The 17,551-nt window shown below is 47.2% G+C and overlaps 1 protein-coding gene across 5 annotated transcripts in view; it reads left to right on the forward strand.

Moving 5' to 3' along the window:
• SSX2IP (SSX family member 2 interacting protein) overlaps positions 1 to 17,551 on the forward strand; it is a 472,212-nt gene that overhangs the window by 289,213 nt on the left and 165,448 nt on the right. For 3 of the 5 annotated variants that reach the window (XM_078645587.1, XM_078645605.1, XM_078645619.1), the window contains exon 10: positions 2,516 to 2,655. In XM_078645587.1, the coding sequence (XP_078501713.1) occupies positions 2,516 to 2,655 (140 nt within the window). The remainder of the gene's footprint in view (positions 1 to 2,515; positions 2,656 to 17,551) is intronic. The other 2 variants (XM_078645596.1, XM_078645613.1) reach the window with 1 other exon arrangement.

The raw sequence follows: 17,551 nt of genomic DNA on the forward strand, positions 1-17,551 counted from the left end.
TCATTGGAAGATGACTTTACCAAGTGTTTTACATAGTTTCTTTAACGCCAGGTAACCAAAGAGAAAGTTCCCTGAGGTTAACTAACGTTAGCATCACAGGAACGTGTCCTATAGTTTAAAGTGACACTTTCTCACTGTAAGGGGAGTGTAGACCCAAAATGTAAACAAACTCAGTAGGAACTTTGCGCTTACGGATGACATTCTGCTATACTTGAAGGGTGTATTTTTCTGGTGTGCATCTTGCCTGCATCAGAGCTCTACCAATTGTTTCCCTCTTTATTCCCACCACTAATGGGTGAATTACATGTCAACCGTACTCGGGGTGAGAAAATTACAACCATTAGGTGAGAATATGCACAAACTTGCTAAGCTTTGGGTGTTGACCTACTTACTCAGGGCACTCCTAACACACCTCTTTTGGAACATTTGTTAAAATAGATCACATGGATCTATAAACATATGTTCTATGAAAACAATCCTAAATGGAGGAATTTGCCTACTGATGCCCACAACCTTGGCCTACCTCTACATCGCCCTAACACTACTCCTTACCTTGAGAAGCAAACCTTCCTCTAACCCTAACTCTATGCTTTATCCAAACGATTTGGTAACCCTGTAATTATTCTTTACCTTATCACACCTCTAAACCTCATTTTAGCCATAACTCTACGTTTTACTTTCATTCAACTCTACCTCAGACCCTAAGCACAAGACTTAACCATAACTCCATGTCTAGCTCAACCCTGCCCTTCACCTTGTTCCCAACCTTAAATACACTTATTCTTGTACTTACCTTATTGGTGTTCTCAGTACTGGTGTTATTAATATTGTGACTCTAAGGTGTAAATTGATGTAATGAAATCATAACAGTGAGGGTCCATGTTACCTCTAATTTATTTCCTCTTTGTGCGACAGTGTAAGGTCTCTGGGCACTGCATCCAAGGGTATGTGCACCAAGAACCCAACCTCGCCTGTGGGTGCAGCAACAAATATCAGTGCTCTAACAAGAACCAGAATGTGTTGTAGAGCTCAACTATTTAAGACTGATGGCTTGTACTGCTCATACAAAATACACTTCACTTCTATGCCTACTTCTAAGCACTTTCAGTTCTAATTCTTATAAGGTGGCTGAATGGAGAAACACAGGTTACAAATCTACCGTGAAATAGCCAAGATGGACTGAGAAGGCACATGCAGCCCAAGGGCATATATTATGGAACTAAGTAATTGGGATTTGTATATAAAGCATCACGCCTGCTTGTAATACGAAGAACTGCAGCAGAACGTGAATGTCGCACAAGGAAAACAATCCTGTTTAGGACACCATACATTACTGATTTTGAAAGCACACTGCCTATTAACAAAAGCAATGCTGCCAGTCCAGAAGCACAGCGTGTACTTTCAGAATCACTAATATATATTTGTGATTCCTTTTGTTAATGGGGGCACGTCAACGGGGCAGATTGTGTGCCTTTTTTTAAAGTATTCATGTAAATCGCAGCGCCCGTCATGCTCCTACATAGCTCCTACATAGCACTGCAATAAACACACAATCTGCCCCGCAGCTGCGTTCTTATTTACAGAAGGAATACAGCAAGTCCAGAAGCACGACATTTGCTTTCAGAATCCAGTTCAGCAGCAAGTGGCATCAGCACTTGCCTTTTTTAAATTATTCATGTTAATTGTAGCGCCGCGATTGGCAATGCGATTAACTGGAATATTTTCAAAAAGCCCTACAATCTGCCCCGCAGCAGCGCTCTACTAAGAAAGGGAATGCAGTGTGTGCAGGCGCCACTTGCTGCTGAACTTAGATTGTGACTCTCCTTAACTCCTCAGGCTGCAGTTTAAGAGGGACACTTACCTGCCGCTCGTGTTCTGCTCTTCCACCGTGGTCTCTTCCTATGCCTCCCGCAACTTGTGCTGTGTTGGCACGCACACTTCACACACAACACTGAGCGCGCAGGGCAGCAAAGGTGCACACGCATACCTTACAGGGAACAGTGGCGGGGGGGATCCACTTCATGTTGAACTCAGTTGTGCATTCGCCTTTGAGAATTGGGCCCACATTGTTTTCTGTCTTTGAAGGAGTGGGAGGACATGATGTTTAGGATTATCTTTTTTGCATGTTAAACGGACAGACCTCACTGGAAAAAAAAATAGGCATTCTTGCCAAGTGGGCATATAAAAAGAAAATTGGTATGAAGCTTCAAAATGTGAAGAAAGATCTTTAGTTATCTTCGTCCTCCTGCACATTCCTTGGCGTCCGCATGGGTACATCGGCTCTCTAGATATTATTTTCGATATCAATGGTATTCACTGAATTATAAAACCTGTTGCTTTGCTGGGTAGAGGCCTAAAATGTGGTTAACGTGTTTTGTTTCTGCATACCCTTACTGTTTCTTGTACTTACAATACGTAATTTGTAGTAGAACGTACAAATGAATTTCAACTAAGCATTGTTTTTCAGAAAAGTGTCTGCCAACAAATGAGTAACAAATTGTAATCATTTTATCAGTAGTGTCTCTCGTCCAGGATGGAGCTTTAAATGAACGAGATGTGATTAATAGAGAAGTTCATGAAGAGGAAGTTGAAAAACTGAAAGCAGAAATTAATCAGTATACAGAGATTATTAAAACTCAGCAGCAACTATTACAGGTAGGTGTGGGCATGTACATTTCATTTAACTACTCCTAATTACTTCTATTGTTGCATCTCTTCTTGGTATGTTTTTGTTTCTGCAAGTTAGCCTCTTCATTGATGGACATTCACGTTAAAATATTTACCCACTGTATTCGTGGATCCTGGAAAGTTTTAAAAAATCAGGATAATTAATGCTATGCAGTGCTTTCCAAAGCCTATCACAGGACCACTTTTATTTCTTGTAGTTAATAAAATTAAAATTCAACCCTTTTATGAAGACAACAGCTTAAGCAGCAGTTATTAGGTCAGATGCTGCACTGCTTCCTGTAATGTATCGAATCCTCAGAGTTTCTACAAAACTGAGGTCATCCATTTAGAACTTTCGTAGAAACTCTGAGGATTCGATACATTACAGGAAGATTCCCCTGATGAAGTGTGCTTGCACGCACAAAATGCATTGGGATCATATGAAAATGTACTCACGTTTTGTTCCATGTGAAGGATGAATTGGATGATATACTTGTTGACATTTCAAGATTCAAACTGAAATCAAAATTATGAAAATAGTGAAATAAATAACTACAGATATGTACACAACGTTGTCAATACAACTTTATTTTCCATTAAGGATTTAACGCCATTGGGCAAGACTGTACAGTGCCTTGAGGGTCGCCCCTGAACTACAGGGTGGCTTTTTTGGTTTTTTAATGAGTATACCCCTGGAAGAGAACTAGGATTACAGGTAAGTAACTAAACTTTCTCTCCCAGGGGATACTCATTAATAGTCATAAGCACTGAATAGAATAGCAAGCTCATACCCACTAAGAAGCGGGCGAGCAGAAAACAAGAAATAACAGCTGTGACACACATCTTAGCTAGAATTAGCAAATAAATACCTGAGCGATGCCTGCCCAACCTGAGCATCTGCCTGTGTGTCTGAATCAAGACAGTAATGGCGAGTAAAGGTATGAATTGAACGCCATGTACCTGCCTTACAGATTTCTGCCATAGAAACATTTCTAAGGAGAGCTGTAGTGGAAGCTTTTGCTCTTGTTGAATGAGCCTTAGGTCTTCCTGACAAAGACCTGTTTGACAACTGATACGCTAGGAGAATGCATGACACAATCCATCTAGATATGGACCTCTTGGAAGCCGCAGAGCCCGTATTAATAGGACCATAGTTAATGAACAAACGGTCTGAGTGTCTCAAAGTCTTTGTTCTGTCCAGATAAAACTTAAGAACTCTCTTAAGATCTAAAGAGTGTAGAGCTCTTTCAGGAGGATTGGTAGGATTTGGGAAAAAAGTCGGCAAGGTTATAGTCTGATTAATGTGAAAATCTGACACTACCTTGGGCAAAAAGGCAGGATGCGTCCTGAGTACCACTCTATTAGCATGGAACACAATGAAAGGTTCCTTGCAACACAGCGCCTGGATCTCGCTCACTCTACGAGCAGAAGTAATGGCTACAAGGAATGCTACCTTCCAAGTTAAGTGCTGCAAGGAGGCCTTATGTATAGGTTCAAAAGGAGCACCCATTAACTTAGTTAATACCACATTAAGCTCCCAAGGTGGAGAAGGTGACCTGACTGGTGGATACACCTTTCGTAAACCTTCCATAAAATCTTTCACTACAGGCATCCTAAAAAAGGAAGTCTGAGTAGGCGATTTCCTGTAAGCCGTGATCGCTGCAAGATGGACTTTAATAGAACTAAACTGCAGACCAGACCTCGCCAAATGTAACAAATAAGGTAGAATCACCTGTTCTTGACCGTGTATAGGATCAAGGCCATTGCTCTCACACCACAGAAAAAATCGTTACCATTTAAAACCATATGATTTCCTTGTAGAAGGTCGCTTCGCCTCCTTAAGGATATGCATACACTCGGGATTCAACTGCAAGTGTCCATACTGGATGACTTCAGGAGCCATGCTGCCAGGCGTAGGGAAGACAGGTTGGGGTGGAACTCTCTCCCCTTCTGTTTGGATAGAAGATCCGGGCGACACAGCAATCTCCTGTGTGGCACTTCCGACAACTGAAGGAGATCTGGAAACCACCATTGGCGTGGCCACTCGGGGGCAATCAGAATCATCCTGGACTTGGTTTTGTACATCCTGTTGATTACTGTTGGTATCAATGGGGTTGGAGGAAAAGCGTGCAGTAAGTTCTGACACCAGTCTATCAAAAAGGGCATTCCCTTGAGATCCAACCTGGGGATACCTGGACGCGAAGACGGGGCATTTTGCATTTCCCGCGTCTGCGAACAGGTCGATATCTGGAATTCCCCATGCTTGAAAGACTGTTTGCGACCTCCTCGTTGAGGACCCAATCGTGAGCCTCGACGAAGTCCCTGCTGAGGAAATCCGCCTGTGAGTTGAGGGACCCGGGCAGATGCACCGCTGTTATCAAGTCTCTCGCCAGTAGCCAATTCCAGATGGTCTGGGCTTCCATGGACAGAGTCCTGGACCTAGTACCCCCCTGCTTGTTTAAATAATACATTGTAGTTGTATTGTCTGTGTGCACCAGGAGGGACCGAGACTGGAAAGATGGAAACAGAGACTTGAGAGCCAGATGAACTGCTCTTAGTTCCAGCAGGTTGATGTGATAGCCCTTCTCGGAATCTGACCATAGCCCTTGTACTTGCAGAGGGCCCATATGAGCACCCCAACCCTGGAGTGAGGCGTCCGTGATCAGAGTCTGAGGAGGGGGATCTTGATGAAATGGCAACCCTTGCATTAAGTGGGACCTCTTCATCCACCACCGGATGGAGTTTTTGGCAGACTGATGCAGTATTCGATCCTCCCAGCACCCTGTCCTCTGTCTCCACTGATCCTCTAAACACTGTTGCAGAGGACGCATTTGCAATCTTGCGTTTGGAACTATGAAGATGCACGACGCCATTGAACCCAGAAGAGAGGATACTTGGCGAACAGTCGGGAAAGTGGTTTGAACAAGAAGCTGACATTTTGTCCTGATTGATAACCACCTCTCCTCCGAAGGACACACGTTTTCTTTTTCTGTGTCCAAAAGAGCTCCCAGATAATTAATTTGCTGAGTTTGGTTCATTATCGATTTCTTGAAATTGACCTGAAGACCCAATTTTTGCATGAGGTGAAGGCATCTTGAAAGATGAACTTCCAGAAGAGAAGGGGACGAACTTTTCAGGAGCCAGTCGTCTAAGTAGGGATATAGGAAAATCCTCTGTCCCCGAAGGAAGACAGCTACCACTGCCATACACTTCGAAAATGTTCGGGGAGCGGACTTTAGTCCGAACAGAAGTACTGCATACTGGTAGTGATGAACAGACACTTGAAATCTGAGAAATTTGCGATGCCTCTTTGAAATTGGAACATGAAAATATGCGTCCTTCAGGTCGATGGAACACATCCAGTCCCCCTGATGTAACTGGGGAAATATTTGATGGAGCGCTAACATCCGAAATTTCTCCCTTCGAATAAACCTGTTCAACAACCTTAAATCCAGTATAGGTCTGAATTCTGCATTGGGACCTTTCTTTCTCACTAAGAAGAAGCGAGAGTACAGACCTTGGTTTCTCTGTGAAAGAGGAACTTCCTCTATGGCTTTTTTGCACAAAAGTATGTTTACTTCTTTCTGTAGGAGCTTTTGATTTTGATGAAAAACTCTCCTTGGACGTACGGCCGGAGGAGGTGATTTGAATTTGAGGAGATAGTCATTTTGGATTATGCCGATGACCCATCTGTCCTTTGTCAATTTTCTCCACTCATCCAAGTATGGAGCAACGCTTCCTCCTACCGGAGTGGGCCACAGCTGTGGAGGAAGTTCTTTTTCATTGCTTCTGAGGTTGTTTCGCCGCAGAGGACTGCTGTCTATTTCCTCCTCTGCCTCGCCCAGGCCTGCGCTGTTGAAACTGCGACCTCTGCTGAGACTGCCCCTGGTTTTGCGACGACCAGTTGGACGTTTGCCCACGTTGTTGAAATGACCTCTTGTCATAGGGGCGAAAACGACAACGGAACTCCGGCCAACCGCCTTTAGAGTATCAAGCTCCACTTTCATTTTGGCCATCATCATCCGCATGAAATCCAAATAAAGTTGACCCATTGAATGGCAGATTAACTATTTTCCTTTGGGTATCTGGCTTAAGGCCCGTGAGGCGCAGCCATGCCGACCTCCTGGAGCATATGCCGTGGGCATACCCATGCGCTGCAAGATCCTCAGAATCAGCCGCCGCACTTATACTCTGGTTTGCAACCAAACCACCTTCTCCCACAATCTCCAGGAAATCCTTCTGATCTTCCTTAGGTAGTTTCTCTGCACATCTAGACATAGAGTCCCATAAGAGACGATCATAGCGACCCAGCAAAGCCGCAGCACTGGCCACTCTCATGACTGATCCCGCTGTGTTACACATCCTCACCCCAAGGAGTCCATGTTTTTACTGTCTTTGTCTGGCGGAGCAGATGAGACAGATGTAGCTGAGTGGGCCTTCCTGGCAGCTGCCACTATTAGAGAATCAGGAGGTGGATCTGTACGCAGGAAAAGAGGATCCTGATCTGGCGCTTTATACTTTTTCACAATTCTTGAAGGACCGGAACCCACCGTAGCTGGCGTCAAGAAGGTCTTCATTGCCGGTTCCAACAAACCAGGCACCAACGGAAGAAGAGGTCTAGCAGACGACTTATGATGTAGCGTCTCAAAGATGACAGAAGACTTCACAGGAGGCACTGCCATCGTTATATTGAATTTGCTAGCCCCATGACATAATACCTCGTTGAATGTTCCCAGATCATCCACTGGAGATATCCTGGAAGGTGGTGTTGATGAGATCGTGGGCGAATAGTCCCTATAAGACAATCTCGACGAAACAGAAGAGGCAGGAGATCTAGGTCTGCTCCTAGGAGTAGGAGACCAATGAGCCCTTCTTCGCTTCCTAGTATGTGAACGCCTCCGCACTGGGGATCTAGATCTTGTTGGGGAAACACCAGCTGGTGCCCTTGAAGCTGTCACAGTAAGAGGCCTGTCATTAGGCTCTGGCTGCATCTTCCAATGGCGTATGCTTTCCAGCCATCTAGGAGACCTGTTCACAGGAGGTGTTCTGCGCACCGGAGAGCCCTCCGGGGTAACCTGCACAATCTGAATTCCCATTGAGGAAGAAGATGCTGAAGAACTCCGAATAGACTGCGGAGATCTTGAAGGAGCCTCTCTGGGAACCAATTGCCTGTCCCTTGACGTCAAATTCCTTGACGTAGAGCCAGAATGTGCCACAATAGAGGATTCTTTATGCGGAGAGGCTCTGATTACTGAAGACCTGTCCACAGATGTCCTCGACGTCCGGTCTTTCGACATAGACCTTGGAGAGTCAGCCAAAGCCCTCGACGGCGACCTCGACCAAGACCTATGAGAGGTCCGGGAGGCGGATCCAGAGTGTCTCGACGCCGACCGAGAGGCAGGTGGCGGAGACCTCGACGTCGACTTACTCGACGTCGATTGCTTCTTCGACGTTGACAGAGCCCTGTCAAGCCTCGAGCCCGAGGCATGTCTCGACGTCGACCCATGTCTCGACGGCGACCGTTATCTTATTCTTTTTTTCAGGTCTCGACGTCGAAGCTCTACCTCTCGACCTCTACCTCGCTTTCTCTCTCGACGTCTATCTCACTCCTCTCGACGTCGATCTCACTCTTCCTCTCGACGTCGAGCTCACTTTCTCTCTCCTCACAGCAATCGACACCAGCCGCCTCGACGTCGACAAGCTTCTCGACAGCGACCTCGACCTCCGCTTCGACATCGACTTGTGCCTTAACGGCGATAACCTCGACGTCTATGTACTTCTTTCCACTGGTCTCGAACTCACTTTTTTCAACGTCGACGCTTCCTGATGTCGTTTTTTCTTGCTTTTACCTTCAGGAGAAGCAGACCTTTGACGTTTTGACAAAGAGGTGGGTCTTCCAGATGACATCTCACTTCTTGCCCCCTTTTCATGCTGCCTTTCCCTCTCCAGAAGTCCCAAAAGCCGAATCTTCTCTATTTCCTTTAAAGTTCTTCTGGAAAGCTTGAGACAATGATAACATGTTTCCACTTCATGTGTGGAAGGTAGACAAACCACACAAACCGAATGGGGATCTGTTTTTGACATCTTCTTTCCACAGGAAGGACATTTATAGAATAAAGGTGGCATAACTGACCAAAAATTCTAGAAGAATTAGTCGGAAAAGGTAGAATATTACCACCAGTAGCAAAAACTGTCGAATAAGACAGGAAAAAACTAATTCTGACTGAAAAACAATCAAATTCAGCAGCTCAAGTTCCAGGTTCCTCACAGAACAAGCCGGAAAAAAAAACTGACCTAACTGTCACCTGTGGGGCATGATGGGAGCAGAGTTCCCCCTGCAAACTCCCTGTTTGGCCCTGGGGAGGTGGGCGCAGAAAAACTGTCATTGGCCAACCCCCACCCCAAGTGGGACAAGCCAGTTTTTCTGCCACCTCCCTGGAATGCGAAGAGAGCCAGCATGCATGAATGACTATTTTCTCATTGCTAATTTGTTTGATATACTTGCTAGACTTTTTAATTAATGGCTATTATTCAGATCTCAATTGGTTATCACTCACTGAGCATTTGAGACCATTTAAATCGTATTTTATTTGGCAGCTGCTCAGACTGTGTACACATTTTTTCCCTTTGCAGTTGTGCACACAGGACTGGTAAGTGGTTGAAGGCACCTGTTTCTTCCCTCATTTAAGGGGTCCTGTCTATTGCAGCCAGGCACATTAGCCCGTGGGAATACAACTTTATGGTTAACTATACATCGAGGTAAAGCAAAATACTTCTATTTTGTTTTGATCATGCCTAGGTTCGTCCTGCATACATCTCTCCCTCTTTGTTTGTCTCGCAATTTCTAGACAGTCACTCTACTTGGGCAGACCACAAAGTTAGATGTGAATGTGAGGAATATTGGGAGTAGGAGGGCCTGTACATTCCAAATGTATTACCAATGTAAAAGAAGGGTTTGGGGCCACCATTTGGTCCTGTTTGACAGTATACTGATTTTTTAGGTCTCGGCCTTCGCAGAGCGATTTGCTGCAAAGGAAAAATACATTTTTGGAGCGCTTGGGCTTTTCAGCCAAGCACGTGCGCGCGTTCCATTGCTTTCAAGGAGGAGAGATTCACTCGCGGGAGCGCGCGGCCCATCTAGTCGCAATTATCGCTCCCGCGAGTGAATCACTCCCTGTTCCTCGGAGAAGGATTGTTCCATTTCCAGCGTTGCACTGTCCAATAAATAATGAAGTGCATAAATGTTTCCAGCCTCAGACATTATGGTGCATGCTGGTTGCTGCTACCAGTGCGCTGATATTCTATGTACAGTTCTCCCTAAATAAATGAAGTAATGGGGGGCTTTGACAGGCAGCGCCGGCGGTGTGCTCTCTCCCTGTGTCTCTGCCACCGTTATTCCTGGGAGGCGGCTGCGGTCACCTCACGCTCATTCCTGCAGTCAGAGCTCTCTCTGTGCCCTCCGGTCTCCTGGCGCAGCCTATTCTAATGAGGTAGGAGGGATGTGCAGAGGGATGCAGGGCTCTGGAAGCCGGCTGTGCTCTCTCTGCCAAGGGGTACGGGCACGGGGACCGAGCTCTGTACTGCCGGGGGTCTGGGGAGAGCTGGCTGTGCTGTCTCTGGCAGGGAGCCGGAGTGAGCAGACTGCCCTCTGCCACTGACCGGCGGGCGCTGGTGCCCGGGAGGATAAAGCGTGGGTTGCCCTTTGTTGCTACCGGCATGAGCAGGGCGTGGGCAGCCGAACAGGTGTCCTGAAGAGCAGGAGGCGGGCTGGACGCCAACTATGGGCAACCAGCCGGCGAGAGCCGAGGAGCCCGAGCCAGGTAGTCGCTGCAGGTGTAGAAAATGGTAGGCACTTTTGGGAAGGTAGTACGCAGAAGGTGCTTGTTGTCTGAGGAAGTGATTTGGACTTTCCGTGTTGAAGCTTCGAGCTTTCTGTGTGCAACATGTCCACATTCGCCTGTTGCGAATTCAGGGAGCGGAGCCCCCTTTCTGGGCTCCTTTGTCCTGTGCCGTGTGGGTGATGTGCACCTCTGGCCCTTTCCATCTTTGGATCCAGGGGACGGCAGCTGTTGTAATGCTTCAGTCAGGATAGGCATTTAAAGCATTGAGTGTAGGGTGTATTGTCCCGTTGGAATGGTCGGGATGGCTGCCTGGCAACTTATGTTTTTTTGTATTCCGGTACTTGGAGACTTGTAATGTGAAGGGAGAAACTACAAGTACCAGAATGCAAAGTCATGGGTTTAAAAATCAAGCCCGGTCAGCATGAGTGACATCATGCACCCTTACCTTTAGAGACGGTTCTATAAAAAGTTGAAGTTCGTTAAGACTACTTAAGCTGTGCAGCGGGACCACACTCAATTCGTTGGCTCCTATCTAACGTGGCTGTAGGTAACAGGAAACAGGGGGGGGTAACGAGTTTAATTAGAGCCAGGTGGCGGCTGGTGTTGTTCAATGATGTGAATAAAGGTTATCTTTCATAAATATGCCTCGCACTGGAAACTTTGGTTTAGGCGGGGGAGGGGCAAGGCAGGCTTAGCCATATCACGTTATTGCCTCAGAGTAAAAAAAAAAAAAAAACACATTCACCTTACATCCTCTCAAAGATTTAATAATTTGAAAAGGACTACACTGCAGATTCTGTGTGCTGCCCCCAGTGTAGTTTGGGCTGTGCTTGACGAGCTTAGAGATGGGTGCGCCACTGAAAGTTCGAGCTGGGCTTGAGGCACAATCAGATGTCCGGCTCTGGCTTGGCTCTAGGTCCTTTGGGACCTTTGAGCCCCAGACGAGCTGAGCATTCATGTGGATTGCGCCTGCCGCCCTCTAACCTCATGTACAAAGAATTAAAAACACAGCAGTGATATTTGATTTAAAAAGGGGAGAGAAAGATGGCTGAATTGCACCACATGAAACCAGAAAACCTTGGATCAGTCCCAGCTTCCCCACTTCACCAAACTGTGTGATCCTAGGCAAATATTTTGTGTCACCAAGTCTCCTTTTACTTCATTCTCACATATGAGAGCATATGAAATCAGTGACTTCAGGGTATGCACTGTATAAATACCACTTCTTTTTCATTTAAGACTAAATAGTTGCTTCATACAGAACACAAATCTAGGCTACACATAGGGTATACATGCCAACTGACTTGCCGTTTAGTTCACTATTGGCATAGTCATCACTTTTAATAATTACCTCTCATTGCAGTAATGCAATCTGATGTGCTAAGGTGAGAAGCATACATTTGCGTCCCAGAAGCTGACTGCAGTCCTTTCTGTACGGATTTGCATGTTTTTCCAGCAGTTATTTTCTGCCAGAAACCAGCCAAGGTAACTGCACTAGAGAATGTGGTGTTATTCTGTTCTTCTGATCTGGTAGCACAGCTGTATGGCTTGCGTTGCATCATTAAGTGCGGGCATACAATCAGGTTGTGTGTGTTTTCTTCATTGCAATCCACCTAAAGCGTCTGATTGAAGTGTATTTTTTATTATTTTTGAGTTTTATATAGCGCAAACTTGACCTGAAGGTATCGGAGCGCTATACAGTGTTTGCGCAGCAATACTTATACACAGGATGAGATAGTCATAGGCGTAAAAGGTAATAATAGTAGATGATGTCGGGGTGTACGATGGTGGAAGTGGGAAGTGTATCTGGATAAGATGGTTATTTTAGGAGTGAGGGTTTGGGTATTTGTTTGAGGAGACGCAATCTGATTTTTTTTCCTGAAGAGTAAGAGTGATTGGTTGTCTCGTAGCTCCTGTGGAACAGGGTCGGTATCCTTCGCTGTATAAAACAATGGCACGTACTTTACACTGTCATGTAGTTAGCTATCGTACATATGTGGTGGTTAACGTAGATTGTAAAGTTATGGGAAACGCGTAGCCCTCAGAACTCCTCTGTTACTCATTTCATGGGGGGATGGGAGGGGGAAACTAACGCAAGTGAAACTTCCATCAAGTGTTGAAATAGAGAAAGTAAACCATTCTGGTTCTTTTTTGGGTCTCGGACTAGGCAGCGCATGCGCTGTCTCGTAAGATGCTGTATACACTATAGTGGAGGAAGCTCCACCCACTTTCTGCCCATTTTTTTGATTGGCTTTATTCATAAAAGCTGCACTATGATTGGTGTTTGGCTTTTAAGTCCCACCTCCTGATGCCTACTTCGTCATTTCGCTCCTTCCGACGCTATTGGCACCATCACACAAACACTATTTTCTGTCCTTTGTCCTCCCCACTGCACCCTTGCACAATTCATCCCTTTTCGCCACACCCTCAACCCCTCCCCCCCCCCCCATTCGCATTTGTGCCTTTTTTAAGTACGGCACTCCTATTTGTAATTCAATACGTCTTGCGTAATTGCGAGTCATATTGCATTGCAAATGCTTGTTTGAAAGTAGCGCGCAGTCATTTAGAGGTAGGCCCCAGCACCGGAAAAGAGCCCTCGCTTGCCCTGGAAGTGTTGCAGCTGAGCTAAGGCTGGTGCTGGCATGCAGCTCCCTGCTGCATCGTAAGTCAGTTCAGTTCATAAATCTTTATTTGAACTCCCAAGAATTCATAAAAGCACATACACAATTTACTCAATTATTATAAAATCCGAATAAAACTAATTAAGTCATAGAAACATCAAGCAAATTTTACAGATTAATATTCAGAGAAAAATTCAGGCATTGTCCATCATTTTGCGAGCTCGGACGGCAATTCTCAAAAAAGTGCTAGTGCAACAAATTATTTCTTCATTATCCAAGGAAACCAGCAGTTGATAGGATTCCCCCAAAGTAATTGGTCTATATCTTTTTAAAAAAGGGTGTTAAAAACCATTTTACATATTGTAGATACAATTTACAAACAAAGAAAGTGCAAATCAGTTTGTGTGCTAACCCCGTCGCAAGGACATCTTATATTGTCAGAAATTGGCCAATAGCCCAGAGGAAAATTTTGCAAGAATCTTACGGTTCCAGCCCTCAGTCGAAACAGAAGACTTCTTTCCCAATTTATCATTGGGAGAGTTAGATATAATACCAAAGGATATCTATATGATTCCCTGCCCATGTAAGTAAGGACTGTGGTTTTCTTAGATTCTTCCCCTTACTCTGTCTGTGTTATAAAGTGCATAGAGTGCTTTCTTCAGGTCATTCTTATTTATTTTTTAAACATATTTTTATTGCAGATGTTCTTTCACCAATACACAACGGTCAGCAACTGTACAATCATCACTGGTAGGAGCGGGTCTATGATCTTCTAATTACACGGCCATTTAGCCCACAACCCGAAGGTCGGGCGGCAAAAATCCTACTTGTGATGTGCATTTGTACTGTACATTACAAGCCAAGACCGGCCTTCAAAAACGGCATGTATCTGCTTTTCATTTACAACCTATATCCCAACCAACAAACTAAACTACCCCTGAGGTCTATCACCAAGCATCGATCTCAGAACTTGTAGAAGGTTATGTGAAGCTTGAAAGTCCACCCCCCCTCCCACCCCCACCCTCCGCCATCGGTGCATTGTTGATAGGACAGACACTATGGAGCAGGAGTTTCGCAGTCAGCAGTTAGGGAATCATGTAGTGTACCTGTCGTGTCATGGGGCTGCAGTCAGATCGTTGCCTTCAGCGCCTAAATCACTCAGTGCAGGCTCGACGGGACCACGACACACAAAGGCCTCCCATGCAGGCGCAGTTTCCAGTGCCCTGTCATTCTGTTGCCGCCGCGCTAGCTGGTATCTCAAGGTGCTCTCTCCCCCAGCCCATTTAAGAAACTCACTGCGCCATTTCGCCCCTGTTGGACCCATTCGTGCCTTCCATTGTCGCGTGATTTCCCGTTTCGCTAGTATTAATCCCATATCTATAAATTTGCTGGTAATTTTCGTCTTGGGTGTATGCGGAAACCAATGAAGGATCCCCACCGCCATGTCGTACTGCAGTGTTCGTTCCGTCACCTCATTAAGAGTATCCCCCACAGATCTCCAGTAAGAGGTCAATCCCGGGCAAGTCCACAGCATGTGACCCAGTTCCACACCACGTGCTTGACATCTGGGACAGGCCGCAGAATCTGACGCAAAATATTTTTTTATCTTTCCTGGGGTCAGATACGCCCGGTGTAAGATATAGAAGTGGACTAGCTGGAACCGCGCATTGCGCGTACTCTTCCAAGCCCGGCGCATCAACTGAGCCCATGTGGTCTCCGGGATTTCCTTCCCTATATCCGCTTCCCATTTGCCCCTGAGCGCCTCTAACGGAGGCAGCCTCTCATTATTCATACTGGTGTACAGGCATGTCACTGCCTTGACCGTTCCCGCCTCCATCATGACATATTGGGATGCCATTGTCGACTCTGGTTCCTCCAGTCCCCCCTTCCAGTGCGCTTGTATTGCCCTCGTGATCGCCGCATGTAGTAAAAAATCGCCCAAGGGTATGTCGAATCGGTCCGAAAGTGCCTGAAACGACAACAGCGCCCCGTCCTCGTACAGGTCGCCCACCACCTGGATCCCTGCCTCCTTCCAAGTTTGCAATCGCGACCAATCCCCCCCCATGTGGCAATGCCGTGAGCATTCCCAACGGTATTTCAGGGGCATAGGGGTGACTTACTCCTGCTCTACGCTGAGTACGGTTCCAGCATAACCTAATTGTACGTTCTTCTTGTGTAAGGGCACGAAGGGCCATTCTCTGTTGCAGTGCAATGTAAGAGAGTACGTGTCTAGGAATTCCTAGTCCTCGCGCATCCTCAGGTCCCCGGAATTCACGTGCTATTTCCTGGGTATAGACCTGCAGTTGAGCTGCCAAGTAATACACTTCGAAGTCTGGTACAGCCAGTCCCCCCTCCGCCATGGGACCCGTTAAAGTCGTGAGGGCCACTCTGCGGCGGCCCGAACCCCAGAGGAAGGACACGAACAGTGATTTCAAAGTCCGAAATACTGCGGGAGGAATCCAAATCGGTAGCGTTCTAAAATAGTACAGGAGTCTGGGGAGCGCCACCATCTTGAGCAGCGCTATTCGGCCCGCCACCGACAGCGGAAGGGTGGCCCAGAAGGACATGCTGCCCTTCAGCGCTCTGATACTACAGGAGATATTACCCTCCAGTACATCGGTCGGACTGTGATAGATATAAACCCCTAAGTACTTCAAGCAATTGGGTTCCCATCTAATCGCTCTGGGCGTGGTGGGTTGGGCTTCTCCCTTGCGGACTGGAAATAGGCATGTCTTGGACCAATTTACTCTGAGGCCCGATATTTCACAAAAGGTAGTCAGCACTGCATCGGCACCAGACAAGGCTCCATCGGCATCCTCAAGGAAGAGCAACAGATCGTCCGCGTATAGGGAGATGAATTGGTGCCCCGACAGGGTCCGTAGGCCTCTATAATGGGCCCCCGTGCGGATCGACAGTGCGAGGGGCTTTACCGCCAGTGCAAAAAGCAATGGCGATAACTAGCATCCCTGCCTCGTTCCTCTCTCCACCGGATATTGTGGGGAGATCAGGGCGCCCTACTTCACTCTTGCCAGCGCTGAAGCGTACAGCACTGCAGTCCATTGCAGATAGCCGTCTCCTACCCCGTAACAGCTGAGCGCCTTGTGAAGGTACTCCCATTCCAGACTATCAAACGCCTTTTCCAGGTCAATCGATAATATCATGGGGTGAGGGGCCTCCCCATGGTCCTCCTCTAGCAGTCGGACTAGCCGGCGTATGTTCATGGTGGTATTACGTTTGGGTATGAACCCCGCTTGGTCCACATGTACCAGAGTGCCCATGTGCTCCAGCAGTCTGGCCGCCAGAATTGTACTTAAGATTTTATAATCCGCTGTGAGCATCGACAGAGGTCTGTACGACGCTGGGTCACTGCTCTCCTTGTCAGGTTTGAGCAGGGGGATCATCAGCGCTTCGCGCATCGTCCCCGGGAGATACCCCAGTTGTTTCGCCTCTTTATAGACTATTAACAATCGTGGAGCCAACAAGTCAATATAAGCCGCGTAAAATTCAATGGGTAGCCCATCCAGTCCTGGGTTTTAATTGCGTGCCATGCGTTTAATGGCGCTACAGATTTCCCCTATTATGTCTTTACCCAGATCCTGCGCCTGTCTGGGTTCTAGTTTCGGGATGGGTTCTAGTTTCGGGATGGGCAGTCCTCTTAAAAAGTCATCTATGAAAGAGGTACCCACCAACAACCTACTCTGATAGAGTTTCATAATAGCATGTAAAACTGTGGAGGATTTCGGGTTGGGTGTAGACCTCTACCCCCTCAGCATTACACATGGAGACTGTGGGGAGCTGCATCGCGTGGGGTTGGCTAGCCAGGCCAGCAGCGCTCCTGATTTGTCTCCCTCCGCGAGGGACCTGGTTATGTAAGCTTTATGGTCGAAGCCACCCAGTCTTTCCACTTCGACTGCAACCGCTTCCTTCGCCGCTGCAGTCCGCTGTTGCAGCTCAGGGCGTCCGGGTCGCAAAAGCTCCATTTCCCTGAGTTTCCGGTCTGCCTTATCAAGGTCATCCAGGAGTACCCTACGCACTCCCACCTTCGCAGCTATGCAATAGCCTCTCACTACTACCTTAAAGGCATCCCATTCCGTCGCTCTCTCCCTAGTTGTGCCCTCAGTCACAGACCGGTCAACCTCGGCACCCGCCCCGACCATCGCGGTCGGCCGCCACGTGTTACAGGCCTCCCGCTGATCCTCTCATATGGCGGGTCGCGCCGCCGGGAGCCCAGGCGCAAGGTGACTCCAGCCCTCCGTGGCCCGGACTCGGGGGAGGGTAGGAGGGGGAGGAGGGGGGGGGGCGCTCTGCGCCTCCAGCTACGGTCGACACTGACCTTCAATGTTCCTCCTGGTCCGTCGCCTCCCCCACTCCACCTCCAACGCTACTGGCACTCTCCGCGCGGGCCCCGCCAGGCCCCAGGGC

The sequence above is a fragment of the Lissotriton helveticus genome, chromosome 1_1 (assembly GCF_964261635.1).
Source record: "Lissotriton helveticus chromosome 1_1, aLisHel1.1, whole genome shotgun sequence".
Taxonomy (NCBI): domain Eukaryota; kingdom Metazoa; phylum Chordata; class Amphibia; order Caudata; family Salamandridae; genus Lissotriton; species Lissotriton helveticus.